We start from the raw sequence: 21,788 nt of genomic DNA on the forward strand, positions 1-21,788 counted from the left end.
TTCAATCTTTACAACTTGATGCTGAACTTGTAGGCAGCGGGTGCCCTTCTGGATTAGTGTCAAATGATGGCAATTCTGTTGGAAAGACATGATCAACCCAGAAGAACAAGCAACCTGGGTACTTGGGTGTTTCACAATAAAAAGAGAGGAGCCACCTGCCTTGCTACTTCTCAGTGTAGGAGCACCCATCTGTAGCAATCAAAAACACAGAACGTCATCGATCCACAGGTAGCGCTACTGTCATGATCCGTTCCTGCCTCACCTTGCCTTTACTGTTGCGAGACTAGCACAGCGAGGATTCTTTCTACTCAGAAACTCCACGGCCTTTCCTTCCTAGAAAGTAGCTTCTTTTCACAAAATATTTGGGATTCTTGCATTAAAACCTTCTGGGTTGAGATTCATGGAACCCAAGATATTTTGCAGATAATTATCTCCCCTGATGATCTATGAATAGAATTGATGGAGGGGCCTAAGGAAATTGAAGTAAGGGTTTGTTTAGGGAGGGCAAAGCCCTCCTCCTTTGAACACGGTGCCATTATCATTCTGAATCCAAGATTGAACACTGCACCTTCGTAACCTGCACTTCTTTCTGGCCCCCTTACTTTGGTTAATGGTTATCCCTATTTCTCCAATCAGCCAACCAGCTGCAGTGTCCAATGATTCTGTCTCCATGCTTTCTCTGGCATTTGTCCCTTCAGCTCTAGCCCACAGACCCCAGCCCAGCACCAATCCTTGTATTTCTCATATGAACCAGTCTCTCAGGGTTATTGCTGGAGGCAATTTCATCACTTTTGCTTCCTATGGTATAATCTTACATCACAGTTCTGACTCTTCCCTACCCTCAAAACTTTAATGGTTCCATTGTCTTCAGATGGATGTCAGAATCTAAACTAGACCCCGATTCAAACAAATCGACTGTAAAATGGCACGTTAGGATAATCAGAGGAATCTGAATATGAACTAGGTAATAGAAAATATTAAAGAATTACTATTAATTTTTATAGGGGTGATAATGGTGTTGTAATTGTATTTTTTAAAAAAGCCGTTATTTGTGAATGAAGCTTACTTAAGTATTTGTGAATGAAATGACACGGTGACTTATTTAGTATCCACCTTATATTAAAATTAATAGCAAAAGTAGCTGGGAGTATATATGAAGTAAGATGGGCAAATGATCATGATTATTGAGGCTGGCCCAGTGGCGTGCTCAGGGCCAATCATATCAGCTCCGGAAGGGTGACTCTCAAAGACTTAGCGAACAGGTTGTTAAATCATTGGCAGCTTAAAACTGGTCATGGCGGAGATACTCACACCACAGAAATGGGCAAATGCTACAAATCAGGACTTTTTTTTTAGCAGTATACCTCTGAAGTTGGAAAATAAATGTAGAAGTTGGATAATATATAGAAATTTATTATACTATTATGCCTACTTTTGGATAAGTTTTAAAACTTCAATAAATAGTTAATGAAAAAAAAAAGTTGAACTCTTTTTCCAGACTTTTAAAACTTCTGCAATTTGGCCTCAACCTAATGTGCAACTAATTTCGACCACACTCCCTCTGAATCAGATTAATTAAACTTCTCAAAGTCTACTGAACCGAGCCTGGCATCTCCACCTTTGTTTTGGCCTTCATCCAGGCTTCTCCTTGCTCTGGAATAAGTTCACCACCTCGCTTCTGTCTCACCTACCTTGGCCCAGGTACATTGACACCTCCACCCGGAAGACTTCCCTGCTTGCCCTATATAGATACAATTTCTCCTTAAATAATTTAACCTGTACATCTCTAACAGAAGAAGACATTAAATTCACTGTGTGTGGCGGACATTGTGCTAGGTTGTTTGCACAGTCATTGTCTCACGTGATCCTCATAAAAATCTATGAGATAAACTGAACAACTTTTTTGCTAAATAAAGAAAATTAGAATTAAAGCTAAGATTAGTGGCAGAACATTCTAGAATTGTCAAATTCCAGGGAAGAGTCTGTGCACAGCAGAAAGCTCCACAGAAAGGTCTCCCTGGGGGTTTGTGAATGAAATGGCAACTCAATGACTAAAGGCTCTGTTTTCTCCACACTAAAAAACGTTTTCCTGTGTGTCCTGATTTACTCCTTGCCACCCTTTACTATAATGTATCCTTGGCCATAATAACAATGAACATTTTAGAAATTCCTTATAAATGGCTACCCTTTACAGGACAGCTATTACACCAGCCCCTTAAAATCCTATCAGGAGGCACATTTGAAATGAAACTTCATTTTTCCTAAAAGAAGTATCCTCTTCTGTGTGACAATGGAGAGGTTATAAAGTAGGAGAAGACCAAGTCCTTTCGTCACTGGGGGATGAGTCTTTACAAAATCGCTTTCTCAGCACGATGGCTGCGCATGTGAAACTTACATCTGAGTTTGGGCCCCACACAATGGTTATGTCTTCAACCACATCCCCACCTGGGCCCTTGTAAGCACGTGTACAAATGCCCAGAGGCACACTCACATGGCTGTGTTACCGCAAAGTTTAAGCAACCTTCACATCTCTGCAGGAACTAAGAAACAAAGAGGACATAAATGCCAAGAAGCCTTGGATGCTATTTGTATACTAGATGCGGGCCCTGGATCTCACATTTGCCTGGGACTGCTCCTGGAGAGCTCAGCCTGCAAAAGGAATGGAATGTTTAACAAGAGGGGAGTGGTAAATAAATGATGGTGCTAGCAACCAGACAAAAATAGCCAGCTGCTAGCAGATTTTCCAGTGACATGGAAAGTATGAAAACAAATAAAAATGAAGGCAACAAAAAAGCATATAAAATATGCTTAAAAAATTTTTTTTTAATCCATCCATGTGTATGTCTATATCGAACAAAGATTGTAAGACTATACTCCGAAATATAGTCATGTTTCTGGGGTGGAATAACAGGGAATTTTTTTTTTCATGAGTTTTTCTGTATTTTCCAAGTTTCCTTAAAAAAAAAAATTATCATTAACATCCGTCACCACACACAGTGATAAATTATTTTTCTTGTGGTGAGAACTTTTAAGATCTACTCTTGTAGTAACTTTCAAATATACAATACAGTATTATTAACGACAGTCATCGTGATGTACATTACATGCCCAGGATCTACTTTTCTTACGCTTGGAAATGTAATTTTTGACTACCTTCATTCACTCTGAACATGTATAGCTTTTATAACAAGGAGAAAAATAGAATAAAAAGAAGCATGGAGAGGAAAGCATATGACTGTTGGGCTTCTATGAAAGGGAACAAGAGGCCTGTTTTTATTCCTTTTCAGGGGTGGAGAGGGGAGGTCTGGGAAGAGAAGAGGACAGCTATTACACCAGCCCTTCCAATCATCCAAAACCAGGAAGGAGGGACTCAAGTGCTTCACAAGGCAGGACAAACAGGACATTGAAAAATGAAAGGTGTGTTTGGGGGGGAACCAAAGGGAAGGTTTAAGTGTGAATTTCAGAAGCTTTTCCATTTATGCCTTTAAAACTTGCTGAGAATAGTAGCCACCTGTCAGACCCAGACCAACTCTAGGAGAAGCTTCTACCCTGTGCGGTCCAGAGGCCAAGCTCACCAGCCTGGAAAGAACTCCCACGGCAAACTACAAGCCTTAGAACCTTAGCATCAGCCATCAGGCTCTACCTGCAGAGTATGCATTTATTTCCGCTTATGAGTATGGATTCTTTGCAAACCAATAATCACGGAGAGAAAGGCAGATAGTCACTTTCTTGCCCTCCTCCTATCTGGATGCAGAAAGGAGGACAGAGACAAAGAGACAGAACAGTCCAGCCCAACAGAGTCGCCGTGTCCACGTTTTTGAAGCTGAGAGACATCAAAGATTAGTGAGGAGATCATGACTATTTTCCCTAAGAGGATGCAGCAAGATCAGGCATCAAAGGGACCAAAATAAAAAAGAAAAGAAAAGAAAACCCTTTCACCGGCAAGTGATAAAGTGTGGACTGCGTGACAGCTGACAGGCTTGATTACAGCGACTCCAGAGAGGGGTCCTCAGTGAGCTCCCCTCCTGAAAGTCAGTGACAGTTTCTGGAAGGGAACACGCCCATGAATGACTGTGGGCATCGGGATGTGCGGGGCTTGGTTTCACCTGAAATCCAACAAGAGAAAGTGAATATAACAGCAGATGCCAACAATTTGGTGCTGTGAGGCCAGGTGGGGGAGGGGAGGGGCAGGCAGCCCTAAGCGTGTGGGCAGCGTTCTGCTTCTGTTTGGACAAGCACCCTAAGGGTAGTGGTGGTGACCTGAGACACACTGGACCTTTCTGTTTTAGGAATAACACTGGAGAAGTGGCTTTGGCCTGGATACTACACACTGGCCACGAGATCCCAGGGCTTCCTGGCCTCAGGATCACGCATCCTGAAGAGTGAAAAATATGCATTTATGCTTCCAGCCTTGGGGATGACACACGAATGGAATAATGTGGAAAGGTCAGACAGAACCAGGGGAGTGAGCCATCTGCACCAGCAACTGTGGGCTTGTCAGGGGGTGGGGGGTGGGGAAGAGCAAGGAAGCTGCCGGTCTAGGATCATAGCCTCAAATGTTATGGATGCACCCCAAATATATCTTTTCACTTTTTTTAATAGTTCATTTTAAGTCTACTATTATCTAGAAATGTGGCTCAACAAACATGGAGAGAATATGATCGCCTCAGAAAGCAACAATGAAAACACATACCCCTTCCGTAAACTCATAAACCCATTCTCCACTATGTACCCTTTGTAAGCCTCAAAACAACATCATGCAAAGCATTTTTATTTATTTTTATACATTTTCAGGCAAAAATAAGTCTTTAGCTGGGATGCCACTGTGAGTGAAGTAGGTGGGGAGGTGGGTGGAATATGGATAAATGCTGATTTTCTTTTGTTTTTGTTTTACATTTCCTGAGCTCCCCTGGAAGTTTGTGTGAATATGTAAATAAGTACCTTAATTAATTACTGGTTTTCCATAGTTGTCAAATAGGCTTACTGATTACCTATTCTAAAACCTCACTGCATCCCTGACAGAAAGATCAACAAGCTGTGACGAAATACCCCAAACTGGCACAAAAATTTATCTTCGATTCTCATCAATGAGGCTCTTTAATTTGTTCATTCTCACCCTGGAACCTCTAACTTCCTGCTTTGTCATTGTCCCTAACTCTCGGTGGGATGTGATGCCACTTCTCACCAGGACTCTGGTCCTCAGTTTCCCCAGCAGTACAAGGGGGCTCACAGAATGTACCCCACATGGGAGAAGTATCATGAGGGCACAGTGAGCTCTTGGATGTGAAACATATTTAAAGAAGAAAACATTCCCAAATATATGCAGTCCTTGATATTATTCATTCTACCCCAGAAGGTCTCTGCCAGGAGCTAAGATGTATCTCCCCACAAAAGTACGGCAAGGTGGGATCTTAAGGCATCCCGAGGAGAGACAGAAAGGTTCATGCTGAAAGGGGACAGGAGGGGGTACAGAGCACCACGGATCTCACTCTTGGATTTACCCCTCTTTAGATACACGCTCTGTCTCCACTGGATCTGTGGGGAACACAGGGACTTCTGTGTGTCTGGTGTAAATATATATTGGTGCCTATGTGTTTATGTGTAGACAGTAAGTGCCCTTCCAGAGACAAGGAGGCTGATTTTCCATCTTCCCCACTGCCAAGGAGGTCCCCAGAGAGAGCCCTTGCCTGTGCCCTCTCGGGGTTTGCTCATGGCAACCTCCAAACAGCATTTTGGCCAGAGAGAAGAGTGGCCCATTTCCTAACGGAGATGATCAGCAAAGCTCAACCATCTGTCTGCGCAGGAGTCCGAGATTACCCAGGCCGCCAGACCGGTGACCACAAGGCAAGTGCATACAAAGGTTACAGAAATGTGACCACCCTGTCCCCTAAAAGAGAAATGCAGGGAGAACCCCAGCCCCACCCCACCCTTGCCTCCTCGGTTTAACCCTTTCCTAAGCTAAGTCGCCCACCACCACACTTTCCGAGTGCATCTTGGTCTATATCTTTTCCTTGCTATAAAATATTAAAAGAGAAGAAAAAGGTTGCTTTGATCATGATGAGATGAGAGAGGAGCTAGAGGGAGAGGGCAAGCTACCAGGTCATCACCAAGGCTGGCACCTTGAGACAGGGAAGCTGGAAATCAAAAGTGGGAGTTTATGCCAACTTGGCTCATGACCTAACTATGGAACATTTCCCTCTCCCAAACTTCATAAGAGGATCAGAGGAACTTACTTGTGGCTGAAATCCTTTGAGGTCACTGGCTGCAAGGTCACTGGCTGTGAGGAGCTGGAAAAGAACAAAGGAGTTTTCCTTAGTGATACTTCTCAAAGTTTGCATACAGTATCCCCAGGACAACTGATCGGCAATGGACTTGCCATAGCTGAGGTTGAGATCTGGAGCTAAAGAAGCCGAATTGCCAAAGGTACATGTGCTGTTTCTGGGCTAGGAAGCTCACCCTTGGAGCCAGCACATCTCTGACTACATTGCCCCTCTCTTCTCTCCTCTCCTACCTCTCTTATATGTGCCACCAATGCTTTGAAGGGTCTTAAATTAGGGATCAAGGTCTATGGATGGATTTCAGCAGGTCTACAGACTCTGAAATTCTAAGTACAATTACCCATGAGTCTGTAGGTGTACACGGCTCCTTTGGAAGGGGGTCCCTGACTTTCTTCCAACTATCAAAGTAGTCTGTCACATCACAGGCTAAAGAGATAGTTAAAGGCCCATTTCCTCTAGAAGGGCTGCATATTCATTTTTGTTAATCAAACCAGTAAAAATGACCCTTTTCTCTTTCCAGCTACATGTGACTCGTTTCCCCTTATCACGTGTCTTTGATCCTATATACTCTTTATGTATTCATAGCTTATGCCTCAAACTATCATGCGCATTAGAATATGAATCAAGTTTGTATGTTTTCTGTATCTGTGTTTAATCAATAGTAAAGTGTAAAGTTAGCGTTTTAATATTTTTGCATCCTCTCCAGAAAGTATTCAATGGAATCATATGATTAATTAATAAAATAATCACATTCTTCATTGTTGCTCAAAAATGCTAGAAAAGTGTGGGGTAGAGAGAAAAAGGGCAGATGGTTATTTTGATTCGAGGAGTGTGACTGCTAGCGTTATTAGGCCTGGAGAGTGTTTGCAAAAAATAAGAAAGATTTTATGTTTGCTGTAAAAATATTTTGTTTGGTTCAAGAAAGAGAGAGAGTCATGCTGGGCTCCAGTGCTTCCAGCATTCAGAAAAGCTCAACTGGGCTTTTTAGCTTCTCTAAATCACTTTTCCAAAAATGATATGGAAAGTGGTGTCAATGCTGGAGTAGAGCAGGAAGGAGGTAAGCACAGAGTGTAAGCATCAAGCTGCGGACATAAGGCAAGGCAGGTCAGGGGGAGGCTGCCAAAGTAAGCCGGAGTCTGAGCTTGAGCGTTTAAAATGGAAAGGCGGCAGACCCAGGTGCTTCAGGTGGGGCAGTTGGAAGAAGACACGGAAAAAGCATTCACCAGCCCTAGCACAGTCCCCTTTGTATCTGTTCATTGCCAGCCACAGCATACATTAAAGAGGAAGGGAGGATATGGCGATGCACTGAAGATCACCTAGGTGCCCAGCACAGTGGTTGCTGCTTTATATAATTTTTCCTTTAATCTTCACAGCTCCCTCAGGAGATAGAAAAGTATCTCCACTTTATGGCTGGAAAAATTGAGCCTCATGAAAGTTAAATAACAGTTTCTAGGTCACACGGGTAGTGCATGTATTTGGGCTTAAAATCCAAAACTATATTATCCCAAAGCTCATCCTCTTTGTTTTTTAACACGATGCCTCTGATTTATAGTACACGGAAGATAATTTGCTGATGAGACATGGCACAGGGAAAAAAAGATAAATACCAAACTATTAGTCAAATGAGCCAAAGGCAGTAACATAAAACATGTGGCCCTATGATTGACCCTTAACTGACCCCTCCTTCCAGACATTATTTTATTTAATTGATAATGACCATCCACTCTTCAGATCTTATTAGTACCACCTAGGACTCTAACTCGAGCTGAGCAAGGGTCAGGATGAAGCTGAGGAGGAGGGACAGAAAGGCTGCGATGAGGTATGGGCATGGGAGTGACCTCTGAAAGGACACGGCCACTAACATGTGTTAGCGTATAGGAAACGAATCTCACATTGTCCAGGCCCTGGGAGCCCAGCAGGCAGGGACCCTTCCACTGCCTTTTAAACAAGGTTCACGGGGTAGACAGCAGGAGTGAGGCAAAAACGTTCCTCCTAGTTCTTAGTCTGGTGCCACAACCGAAAATCAACTGCAAGGCTATTCAGTGGTTTTGGGATTGAGAAATGACCAGATCCATTTTTTGACTGGAAATAGAGATATAACATTTTTTGGTTATTATTTGTGATGTTCCTACCTCAACAGAGTGGGATCTATCCCACCTGCCCTAGAAACCTTAGGTCCTCTTTCTTTTCTCTTAAGAAGGAGGCAGATGCATGAAATTTAGTTCTTAATCATATAAAACTTGTTTTGCACTGTCGTACGTATTTTTATGTTTCTTTTTCTCATCTAAGGAGATGATGTCCAACAAGACCGTGGGTTCTACTTCTGCATCTCTCAAAATGGTGTAAAGAGTCTGGACATACAATTAATTGTTAAATACTTATTGGTCAAATGACTTAAAGGGAAAGCAGGAAATATTGTCAGCCTAGAGGTGAGGACTAGAATGACTAGACAGTTGAGCATGGAGTAGAGACGTGTGAGAGAAGGCTTATGATATGTTTCAAGTTGACGAGAGGAAATGGCACTCGGCATCTAGAGCATTTCCTGAATGAAGTAGGCCCTCAACTATTTGAATGAATTAATCAACAACGGGAACGAGCTCTTCTCTCTCCGGTGTAGGTTTTATGAGAGAACACTGGCTTATACTTCATGTAGGAGTCAAAGGTTAAATGGAAGGAAGGACAGCATGAAAGCGAAAATCTTAACAGTGAATGAGTCCACCACCACCACCAGAGAGAGAGTGGGAAAGCCCCTTCCCGTGGTTGAAACGATAAAATAGTCAATGGGTGCCCATCACAGTTCATATGTTATAGCTTATCTGAATGTGGGTTGGGGGAGGCAAGGAGGTGGTGTCAAAAATAGCTATCAAGTAACTTCTAAAACTTCTGAATTCCTTACCTTAGAGATTCTGTACTATTTAATTCACAATCTAGTGTGCATTTGAGGTGTTATTTAACCTGGGAAGCAACCGAAGGCAAGCCTTGTGACCTCCTCTTTCAATGGTTCCCAATGGTACAGAGTCCACCTTTCCTCATCATCCAGCCCTGAATCCCTGCCCCCTGGTTCCCAGTTTCAAATGGGCTCTAAACTAATACATGAGCTCTTGGGCAAAACACGGGCTCTACCCCTTGAACACTCTCCTTCTCAAAGCTGATTATTTCTCAGATGTCTACGTATTCTTCACCCAGGTTAAAAAGTGCTCAGATGTGGATTAGAAATACAGGATGGGAAGTTCTCCTGTGTTTCAAAATTGCAGACCACCTAGATCTAAACCCCAAAAGAGATTTCCAGTCTTACAGAGCGTCAGGAACTGCAGAAGACAGGTGAAGGCTCCTGGGTGGAAGAGGGAGTCATTGTGTCCCCAGAGGGCTCAGGAGCCACCTCTGCTGGAGAACTGTAGCAAGTGAAGGTGGTGTAGACAGATGAACCCCTCTATGTCCTCTCCCTCCCTTCAACCAGAGTGGCTCTGTTTTTCCCTCTTTCGTGTATATAATTTCATTTGAAAACAAATTTCTGCCACTAAAATACATTTTAAAACTCTAGACGAAGTCCTTACTTTGCAGATAAGTGACTTCTTTAAGATCACACTGCTAGCTAACAACTAGGTCTGTCCCCTAACCCCAGCCCCTCTGCCGAGACCTCCACTAGTAACCATCTCAGTCCAGTCCAACCCGAACACCCAGACACAACCAGCTGCTGGCCTCCATCCCGAAGGTGGGAGAGATGCGTTCGGAAGTTCAGGGGGAAACTGTGGCACCGGCAAGAAGAGATGAGCGTGTCCCTCCACAAATCCTCTTCCCTAAAAAGCACCAACCCAGGCCCTCTCCAAACCATCCCCCCTACCAGACCCCATCCTCATTTTATCCCACTGGAAAACAGTTCCCTGCTCAGAGCAGCCTGGCTCTGTGGGGAGGGATCTACGTCAGGGAGGCAGAGAGGGAGGAAAAAGAAATCTTCCCTGGCTCTGGGGACTTCAATCAGGCTGAAGTTAATGAAAAAGATGTGCCTTTTCCCAGGACGGCTAAATGTCTGCAATGCTCCCAGTGAGAGGGTTGAGCGGGTAGGGGGAGAAGCGCAGACAGAATTACATTTAAAAGGCAAAGGAAGGAGAAAATTCTTTCATCTCCCCGGTGGAGCTGGGCAGTGTTCCTGGGGCCCTGTCTCAGGCCATTCTCATTCCTGACATGTCTTGCTGCTCTCTGGAATGGTCCACATTAAAATATTAGAATGATGACCCTGCTTTCCATTTTTGAGGAGCTGCAGTTTCTCTCTCAGCAAAAGGTTTTTTTTTTTTTTGGCCTCTCCAAGCCTGAGAGGCGGGTTGGGGAGCAGGAAGGATTGGAGGAGGATAAAGAAAGCTGTGCGGCCCTAAGAGGAAAAATACTTTTAGCTTCCCAAGCAGAGGCATTCTGTGCTCTCTGCTTGCTCTCCTCCCACCCTGCTCTCTGAATGGGCTTCTCCCTTTGAGTCATTCACCAAAAGTCACCCCTTGGACAGCTGCAGCCAGCATCACCTTGTGACTTCCACAGACCTAGGACTGCCCCTCCAACAGCTTCCCTCCTACCTGCTAACATCTATAGTTTCCAAAACTCCCCTCAAAGGAGACGAGAGGGCTGCTCCACTTTTCTCTTGGTGTCCGCCCCTGCCCCAGAAACATCATCTCCCCTCTGTTGTCTCCTTACGGAAGGGACACTCCACATCTGGATAGGCCGGGGCATAATACATCCCCATCCCTGGGCTGACTCGGGACATGTGCATCTGGGAAGGGGATCACTGACACAAAAGGGGGGATGTGGGTCATGCTGGACATCTGGCCAGAAGGGTCTCGACTGCACAGACATGCACCTGGACAAACTGAAGCCTGGTTGTATTGTGAATCCTCAAGGTCATTTGCTTGTCCCAGCTATATTGTCCCCTGTGGGCCAGTGAAATAGATGATGGCATGTGAGATGGATGGATAGATGAATGGATGCACAGGTAGGCAGGCAGCTAGGTAGATAAAGGAACAGAGCAAATATGGCTTTGGGAAGCATAAATGACCCGTTTTCAAAGTGCTCTTAAAGACATCATCTGTTCAGTAAATGACTTCTATTCAACATGCCCTTCTGCCTCCTTTTCAGTCTGTTCTCATTTCCCTTTATTTCATAAGAAACAGATTTTTTTCTCCCTCTTTATTTTCTGAAGCATCACTTCCTTCCTTCCTTGGCTATCGGGTGACAGCTGAACTCCATCCACTCCATCTCACCCCAACTCCTCAAACCACAAAAACATTTGGGATACCCTAGGTGGAAAGCAATGTCCCAGGAAACCGAGTTAAACATCCAATTATACGAAGTTTTTAGAAACTAACTATCCCCACCCTCGACCTTGGCCAAAAGAAAATTGATGCCCAGAAAGAGTAAGTACTTATCCAATGGAAAATTAGGAACAACAAAACCAATGATATGTACATAACCCGAAGAAAGTTTTAGATGCCTCAACCCCTGTAGACTGGGGGATTCTGAAAGGGGAAGGGAATTTCGCAAAGTAAGTCAGGAGTAAGAGAGAGAATGGGAAAGAAGGTTAAGGTGAATTTCACCAAGAAACAGGCTCTGAAGCCATGATCCATGAATGAGCCACAAGTCTATCAGGACCACAGTAGGAAATGTGGAAAGTTTAATTAGGGGGGAAAATGGAACCAACATGGTACTCCTTCAGGAGGATGACAAATGAAACACTACTGTACAAAAGGGCACTCGTTAGGCTGGGAGGGAGAAAACTCGTGTCCGAGGCCTGGATTGGCCTCCACTCACTATGTGATCCATTCTGGGCTCACTTCAGCTACTCGGGCTTTCTTTCGTCATCTATGAAATGAATTCCCTGTTCCCTCTGGCCCTGCACCTCTAGTACCCCAAAGTGACCCTCTCACCTCTGGCATGAGAAAGAGATGGATCAGACTCTCTGTAGTCTCCTCTATCTCCTCTTTTCCAGCAACTGTCCCCCTAAAACACATACATCTAAGAAGTTGTTTCTAATCAAAAGGGCAGAAGAGAAGGCAATGAGGAAGCAGTCTTGAATAGTCTCGAATGGTGCTTCCATTATTGGTATGAAAATAGAAATTTAGACAGATGGTCATTCAGACTGCTACATGGGTTCGCCACCCCCATGAGGCTGAAGTCACATCCATATCAGAGCTAAGAGTAAACAATCTTATAATTCAAAAGGCATTAGTTCTAACTGCTAAGGCATTTACGGAGGTAGTGCAGAGGCCAAGCAGTCACCTTCCCACTGTCCTAAGAGGCAAGTTACACTCTTGAAGCTGCCATCCTGGCTGGGCTGAGTGTCCTTTTGCTAAATCCCCTCACCCTCATGGAATTCTAAAGGTTAAATCTGAAACCACTGACACCTCCAGTCTTAGCTTCAGGCTCCTTCCCAAAGAGTAACAAGCATGACTAATAATAACTGAATATAACTCCAAGCAAGCCTGGTCTTGATGGCTTATATTTTTCTTTTATTATTTGCTAAATAATGGGGTTCTAATATTTACAGATGAGATGTGTAACAAGTTTCCCTAGATAGGCAGCCAAAAGAACTTTGACATTAAAAAAAAAATTCCATGAGTATCCTTGCATATATAACCCCTGCTGTTATGGTGGTGTGTGTATTTGGTGGCTGTCCAAGTTACGGCTATTCCAACTTCTGGGTGGGAATGCTTTTAATCCTTCTTGCAGATTAGAGCTGAAATGACTGAGACCTAATGAAAGAAGAGTCTTCTGAATGCCCTAATCTAGAATTCACTGAGACAATGAGTCTTATTTTATGTTATTTGACCCTGGTGAACCTACAGAAACTCGCCTCATCCTTTTTGAACCTCCCAGTAGAATTCTTTTTAAATGCCTTGCTCCCCAGACCAAGAAAACTGGATTTTATGAAGGGTATCTTGTGCGGTGTTGGGTGAAAAGTTTACGAAAGTAAACCTGGTATAGACAGGTGACAAGGAGGTTCATAGTCCCATTTATTAAGTATTTTGGTAAAAATAAAAAATAATAGCTCAAGAGAGTTAAGTCGTTTCTGAGGCTGCACAATTTGTAGGAGGCAGAATGGCACTGGAGCCTAGTTCGGATGACTCACGTTCCTTTTCACTATATCATACTCTACGAGCTTCCTGCTATTTTTAGAATGTGCACTATTAGAGATTCTATCAGTTCCTCTATGATGCTCTGACACTTTAAAATGAACCACGATTAGGAAACTTACAGAACAGTGGTTTTCAAATTGTGCCTTAAGGAGTAGTGTGGACGATTCCGCAGAAAGGTCTTGGGGATTGTGAGGTGGGAGAGAGGAGCTAAGGTGGAGAGTTCCAGCCCCAATCCCACTTTATCTGGAACAGCAAGACTTTTACTGGTATTTTATACTGAGCTTCCATGTTAAGATCTACTTGATTTAAAGCTTTGTAAAAAAGAATTTCTATGAACTACATAAATGTCTAACCAATGTACTTTATACTTGAACGTCATAATAAAAATTAAAAAGAAAATATGAAAACTCATATTTAAAAAGAGAAGGCCCCTACATAGGTGAGGAAGTCATATGTAGTGCTAACAGCATTTACCTGGGGAAAGAGAATTAGTCATCTCATCTCTTTAAAGATGCTAAGAAAGCCGTCTCTTACTAGTTAGCAGAAGAGATGCATGACCAGACCTCACTTTAAGAAAACCACCTTTAATACTTGCCACAGATGAGTTAATCTTGAGAAAAACGCTTTCTCTTTCTTTCTTTACCCTTTCTGCAGGTAATGATGTCCGCTCTCTACATCTGAAGTCCGGCAAGCTACATGCTGAAGAAATCATAACTAATTTACCAGGAAAGTTAAGAGCTAAAGATATGTTGCCTCTCAGGAGCCCAGTCTGTCTGGGCCGTAGGTCTTTTCCTTCTAACAAAAATGAAGGAATCACACGCCAGCATCTGTGGGCTGTTTCTAAAGTCTGTAAGAGGCCAACAGAGGGGTTCCCCTCATTGAACGTATGTGAGGCAAAGCTAGATGCTGGGGGGAGAATCCACCATCGTCTCCCTCTTCTCATTTACTGAATCTCTGCTTAGAACTGTTCAGATGATCTGCTCACTTGGCTCCAAGACTGGTACTACAGTTTCCTAATGCCTTCCCTTGGCGAATCCCAGGAAAGTGATTTACACCCTTAGGCTCACTGAGCAGCAGAGAAAGGAAAAGTCGGAAGGTGCTCACTTCAGAGAGTATATCTGAGCACTGGAGTTAAAAGCTCTGCACCTCAGCTCGGTGTAGCCAATTTGGCTGAGAATCTGGGTCCCTTGGGCCAAATCTGGAGCAATTAATCACAATTACAGGTAAATATCTAAAAGGGACAAAGTCAAGCTGGACCCAGTGACAGCTACAGGTAGCCACCACTTTTATAAGCCTCAGGTAGAATGGAAGGATCTCCTCCAAAAAGCCTACCCTACCCTGAATTCCTGGAGAATGTAATATAAAAAAGACTTGATTTTTCAGGACCTACTTTTGTCTGTTATTATACCAGGTAGATACTTTTTCGCCTACATTTCTCTATCACCACATTATCTATGCAGGATAGTATTATTTTTACCAGTTTATAATTGAACAAACTGAGGTGCAAATTGGTTAACTAATTCACCCAGTGTTATAGATGCCAAAAGTGGCAGAATTTGAATTTGAACATAGCCTTGAATCATGACAAGCCTGGTCCTCTGGCCAAGATACCCGTGACCCCCTCAGGAATCCCTAAATGGAATGTTGCTTTCTTCCTCCCTTCCTCAGGGAGTCAACCATAAACCTAGGGACACTGGTACCGCTGCCAGCTGTACTCCAGATGACCCACCATGCAAGTAGTAGCCAGGTTTCCCATTAGCCCCATGCAGCCCCACATCTAAGGAAACACCCTACTATCTTGATCTTCTCCTCAAATTTCTCTGAACTCAAGTTGACTTTTTTCAAAGGAGTTTCATTCCTGAATCCTGGCTGACCAAGAACTCACTAGAGGCTGCACTGTACACTGCTGCAAACATTGTTAACAACCATGAGTGTCTTCTCTCCCTAACCAAGTTTACCTGCTCTTCCTCCCTCCCTCCTTTCCTTCCTTCCTTCCTTTCTCCCTTCCTTCTTTACTTCTAGCTAATGATAGCATTGCAAGTTCCAGGCCCCATCACAGATGCTGGGAATCCCCATAAACTACTAAATGCTTTCCAGGGATCATCTCACATCATTAAATCCTCTTAAGGCAATACTATGATTATATCCATTTTATAAATGAAAAAGCAGAAACTTAGCTTTTATAATGACTTATTCAAAGTCACAAGACAGTAATTGACAGATCCAGAGAACATGCTCAATTCCATGCGACTCCAAAGCCTATGTTCATTTTTAACTACTCCATATGTGTGGCACTGCCTGTAACCTAAATGCTGTCATAGGTAATCTCAACCCACCTAGAAAGGATCTCTGCCCTCTATGACCCAAGCTATGATACAACGAACCAAGTGTTTAAAAAAAAAGAAAAAAAGAAAAAAAGGTAACCAATAATGTGTGAAGGGGACTGTTGCATCCCAAGGGAGAATAATATCATTAAGATCATATATGTGGGCACTTTTAAAAATACAGAAAAGTGGGTAACTCCATTGAAGCCATCTCTGTTACTACATTCATGAAATGTGCTATGATGTAACCTAACATAGCATGAGAACAAGGAGGAGCAAATCATAAGGGCAGTTTGCACCCAACAAAATGAAGGAGCTGGACAGCAGGAGGTATGATCTTCTGGGAAGAAAGAAAATCATCTTCATCAAAGAGAAGAGAAGTGAAACCTGGAGCTCTTCTCATTTGCAAGAAACCACCTTCGCAAAACTAAAATTTAAAAGGCAATCTTTGTTTACCAAATACCTCTACTTATGGTTTCCATCACAAAGACTACTAAAGTATTTTTTAAAAAGAAAGATCATCAGGTCATTTGCTTATGCATTTCAATTAACCGAATGGAACTTGCTTGTTTTTACGCTTTGCTATTGGTTGAAATGAAAATCTCTTTGAACTGCTATCTGAAAACTACCAACGTGCAATCTCTTTCACAAGTGGCCCTGCTCTGACATTGCTGTTACAGGGCACTGACGTCATCCTGCCACTCCCCAGCATAGGCGCTCTTTGAGGACCAAGACATTTGGCTGTTTCTAGAATGATTCTTCACCATGGAAGATGTTCTACAGCTTCAAACGATGTTCCTCAGAATGCTAAGCTAACCAAACTACCTTGGAAAACAAGACTAGATTCCTGTCAAGGTTCCTAGGCAAATACGAAGGAGGCAATGGCACCTTGGAATGTATACATCCTGGTACTTGGTTAAAAATATGTCTCTCTTGTATCTTCTGCAGGACTTCTAGAAACAGCTGGTTCACTCTTCTTTGCTGAGGTTGTATATGTATCTGTTTGTGTTTCACACAGTCCTGCCTTGATTACAGTTTGCAAAAAAATGGTCTCTTGTGACTTCACTATCAAGAATAAGATCATCTCTCAGAGGTACCTGGAAATGGAGGTCTCCTTGTCATCAAAATGGCTCAGTCAAGGGTGGATTATATTTCCCCAGACCTCTTCTCTGAATAAGATATCCTTTCATTGTTCTCCCTGAAATCACATGTGTGCCTGACTCAGTCCACCCATTTTTGGACAAATCTGCCCAGAATTTCTGGCTGGCTCAGCTGGGGGATGGCTCTCTATACACTGCGACTGAGCAAAACGAATGTCACACACAGATGCTACATCAGCAGGACTGGAAGTAGCTGCTAACTCAGTCTGAGGCCTCTTTAGTAATCACATGCTTGAGCCCTTTATTTATAGCACAAATGAAGGGCCCACCATAGGGAATGGCGATGTTCACTTTTGCAGCCACATTCAGCAACTCACTGGTAGTGTGACCTTGGGCAGGTTACATCCCTGCCTGGCCCTTAGTATGCCCCACCTCTGACATGAGGAACTCCGTATGATCATCCCATGATCTGATAGCCTGTGAATCTTGTGAAGGTAACAGATGGTCCTGCCACCCACTCAAGGCATTATCAGGCTTCATACAAACTACTACTAAAGGAGCTTGGAGTGAGAAGTGACAGAAAAAATGGTGGAGTGGTAGGATGTAAGGAGAGAGGGCCCTTGGCAAAAATGAGGAGTTGGCAAAGCCTATGTATATCTTTAGGACGATCCGTGCCCTCCACCTCTCACTGGTCTTTCAGAGTAAGCAGTCTTTTGTTTCTCTGCACATCCTTCCCTACTTAAACCTGGTTTTAGGAGTGTCCACTATCAATCAATTACACCATCATTACCGTACAGCTATTCCCAGGATAGCTATTTGCTATGCTTCACTTCAAACCAGGCCAAAAAAAAAAAAAAATTAGAGTCCCCATATCTTTTGATAAAAAGAAATTCCAAATCTCAGGAATTGTAGCTGAGAACGTAGGGCAGAGAGGCCCATAATTTGGAGGGCAGATGACCCATTGCTACATGGGAAGCTATATGAAGCAAGCCTGATTCTGGGGTAAACAAAGGACAGGAGGGTAGGGAAGCCATACCTAGCTGTATCTAACCAGTTACCTTTGCCATATCCAAATAAAAGGCATGTGAGCGTCAAAGCAGTGGCCCAGTCTCTCCATGTACCCTAAGGCTTTCTTCAACCTCATGTTTATATCATGGGATATAAACAAGCATCCTAATTCTAAGACACACAAGCTTATTTCCACATATGACTTAAAAGAGTTGAATTATTATCTTTTAACTATTAAGCATATTGGGTACAAAATGGCAGTTGTTCTTCATAGCCAAGTCACAGCAAATACTGCCCTATTTCAAAGTATAAAGTATCTTTATTATAATAAGAACGGTGACGTATGAGATTGATAAAATGCATTTACTTCCTAGACCTAAAAACATTTCAAACGATAATCTCACTTAATCATCCAATCAACAAAAGGGCCGAGTATCCTGAATTCTGAGGACACATCAATGAGCTAATAAGACACAGTCCTGGTCCTCATGGAATTCAAGAGTCTAACTGGGGAGACAGCATTATTTTTGAATAACAAAAATAAATGTAATTTAGCGTTGTGATAAGTTCAAAGGAAAACGTGGCGAGAAAAAAAGTATGGGTATTACGAGAGAGTGGAGAGAGACCTGATTTAGATAGAATATGAAGCTGCTCAAATGAACAAGGAGAAAAGGAAGGGAGAGTGACCATCCTGCTTGTTTAACAGACGGAGGAAATGAGGCAAAAAATCGGTCAGTGACTTGCCCAGGGACATATTCTTGGCTTTAGAGGTCTTAGTGTGGACGGGATCTTGGGGCATGATTTTCCAGACTGGCCTCCTGCTGATGCAGGAATCCCCTTCTCCAACTTCTCAGACAGATGGACACCCAGCTTGAACACCACTGAGGAAGTGGCACTTGCTATTTTAGTGCCCGGTAACAGTCTTTTAAGCACGTTCTACCTTTAGTCAGTTGAAATATGCCTCACTGAAACTAGTTCTGAGGAACAGGAACTAAGTGCTTTTTTATCATTCTGCTCTTCCTGTTACATAGGGAATGTGAACTCCATTTTACAGATGAAGAACAGACGAACTAATCAACCTACTCCAGACTCCATGTCTTAAGTTAAAGCCAGATACCAAACTCAGAGGGTTTCAGACTCATCCTCTCCCATACATTCTCCAGTCCTGTCCATGTGTACACTATACTACGTGTAATCCTCCTGCCACTGGCCACCCCTGATACATCTGACGATAGGTAGCAACAGGTAGCATCCCCAGTAGAATAACCCAAGTGCTTCCAATTTTTCTTCCCTGGATATTATTCCCAGTGTCACTACTATCTAGCTTATAAAAGCTTCCCTCAAAATGTGGCTCTTAGGTCTGAGCACACTTTGACAGTTGGAGGAGCAACTATTACTACCCAGACTTGTGAAGCAAATATTTCATAACTGACTCTTTTTTGGAGGGAAGCCCCAATGTAAGGCATTGTCCAATTTCTGAAATGTAAATACTCCCACCGTGTCAAGCTACCAACCTGAAGGTGCTGGTTGCAGAGTTGTGACTAGATGTGCCCAGCTGACTCTCGCCACCAGGAAATGGCCCCAGCACTCCAGTGGTGTGCTCCTGAGCCTCTCTGCTTATGACAACTAACAACTGGATTGGACCCTGTCCAAGTGACTTGTATGGAATGAGATATCCCAACAGCTCAGCAACTCACATGTCCTCTGTGCAAATCTGGGTGTGAGGTAAGCCAGGCTTTTGAATGCAGTAAGTGTGAAGGATGCCAATATCCATCCAATTAAAAGACCCATATGAAGTAAGGGAATGAGCCATGTGATATTTGGAAGAAGAGCAATCCAAATGGAGGGAAGATAATGTACTAAGTTCTGACATGCGCATGTGGTCAACGTGTTAGTCTATGGTCAATTCTTATAATAGCCAAACAGACTAAGACAGTGTTGAATTTGGACCTATTTTTTCCCTATCTTGGTTGAATTTGTTAGGTGTGAGTCTCTTCATATTTGTAGACCTAGTCGCCCATCTTGTCGGTTTGCTTTACTCATGTCTAAATTTCAGCTTTGTCTTATTAAGCCCATGTGAGTGCCAAGCACTGTGTATTCTGAGGGTATGTCGATGAACAAATAAGGTACAGTCCTTGCCCTCATGCAACCAGAGTCTAAGGGGGAGGTAGCATTATTTTTGAGTAACAAAAGTATAATTTAGAGTTGTGATAAGTTCGAGCAAAAAAGGATTAAAACAAGAGTGGCTACGACAAGAGAGCTGATGGAGAGAGACCTAATTTAGAAGCTAGGATTAGTCAAGGAAAGCTTTCTTAAGAAAGCAACAATTCAGCTGAGCCTCGAAGGATGAGCAGAAGTTGCTAAGCAAGAGCTGCGGAAAATGTGCTTCAGGGAGATGTGACATCATGCTCAAAGGCCTCAAGCAGGGAAATTATTTGCATATTGGAAGGGATCTTACCATCTAAAATGCAAAAAGAAGTCTACGGCCATGCTACCCTGAACAAGCCCGATCTCGTCTGATCTCAGAAGCTAAGCAGGGTCAGGCCTGGTTAGTACTTGGATGAGAGACTACCTAGGAAGACCAGGTGCTATAGGCTGTCACTTCCTTATTTCTGAAAGAGGTTTAAAAAATAAAAAATAAGGGATTGTAAGCTGACAAGGTCCTTGCAATCTGTGAGGTCAACCAAGGTTTGCCTAGATAGATAGATAGATAGATAGATAGATAGATAGATAGATAGATAAGATGTGAAAAGAAGGCTAGATTAAGGTTAGGGCTCCTGAATTCTAATCGAAATCCTGCTATTACCTAACACGAGGACGTCGTTCTAATCATTTGACCTCCTAGAGGATTTATTTATTCACCTGGGAAGTGGGAATACGGATGAGGCAATGTACAATGTGCTTGATAGTCAACCAGACCCAAGTTCAGCTACTAAGGCCTTCTATAGCAGCTTAATCTCGAGTCTCTACTTACTTATCCACAAAAGATGGATAACATTAGCTACCTCATAGGGATGTCTGGATGATGAAATCCATGCCTGGAAGGAGCCTAGGAAGTCAGTGCTTCATAAACATAAATTGCCTCCCTCTTCCTTAAATCTTTCATGAACTCAGTAAGGCTCAATTTGAACAACTTAAACAAATAATGGGGGGAGCCTTTTGTACCACATCAACAGACAAGATGGTTGTCGTTAAACTTTGCACCCATTCCTCTCCCTTACCTGCCTCCAAGCCCACGATCCTCTGAAATCCTTTCACCTGGGAGAAGTGTGGGCAATCTCAAGGGGCTTTGGCCATGGCTCTGTTGTGGCTGGTTTTTAAGTGGCCATCTCAGCCTAAGGTTGACAACTTGCCTTCCTGGGCTGAGGACAAGGGTGGGCATGAGGTGGTTGGAAAGCTGGCTCTTCTGTGGAAGCTTTTATTAGAAACCGGGTATTCCCCTTTGCTCTTTCACATGCTTTTGGCCACACATGAAATGCCTCAAGGTCAAATTTATTAGTGCATCTAACAGCCCTAAGAACTCTTGGCTTTGGTGCTGAATCCCTCTTATCTCCATTCCCTCCCTTGAGCCCTGCAATTTAGCCAAGGCAGCTGCTCATACCCCACAACCCCAAATTGGTTCAATCTATGTCCCAAAATAGACACACACAGGCGGTCACCGCTTTCATGGGGCCATCGTCAGAAACTAGATACACTCAGGATTCTCCAATGAGGGGAAAGAAGAGCTGGTTAGATGATTACATGGCAGAATGACAGAGCCTGGGCTGGTTTCCAAAGCTCCAGAGTGGGTACACAAAGGCCCCTGGGAAAAATCTTTTTACCTGTCTGAATGTCATTTCCTTATTTCTGAAAGAGGTCTAAATCCTGGCCAGCTTGCAGAATTTGTGGGAAAACAAAATGGGAATGGGGGACATAAATGCCCTTCATACTTGTAATATGAAGAAGGCTATTACAGAGGACATT

The 21,788-nt window shown here is 43.2% G+C and overlaps 1 protein-coding gene and 1 pseudogene across 2 annotated transcripts in view; one reads left to right on the plus strand and one right to left on the minus strand.

Moving 5' to 3' along the window:
- SETBP1 (SET binding protein 1) overlaps nt 1-21,788 on the minus strand; it is a 329,542-nt gene that overhangs the window by 163,916 nt on the left and 143,838 nt on the right. For both annotated transcript variants that reach the window (XM_015595730.2, XM_025038627.1), the window contains exon 2: nt 6,234-6,287. In XM_015595730.2, coding sequence (XP_015451216.1) covers nt 6,234-6,287 — 54 coding nt within the window. The remainder of the gene's footprint in view (nt 1-6,233; nt 6,288-21,788) is intronic.
- Nucleotides 20,304-20,422, plus strand: LOC112469307 (annotated as a pseudogene).

Source organism: Pteropus alecto, unplaced genomic scaffold (assembly GCF_000325575.1).
Source record: "Pteropus alecto unplaced genomic scaffold, ASM32557v1 scaffold146, whole genome shotgun sequence".
Classification (NCBI taxonomy): domain Eukaryota; kingdom Metazoa; phylum Chordata; class Mammalia; order Chiroptera; family Pteropodidae; genus Pteropus; species Pteropus alecto.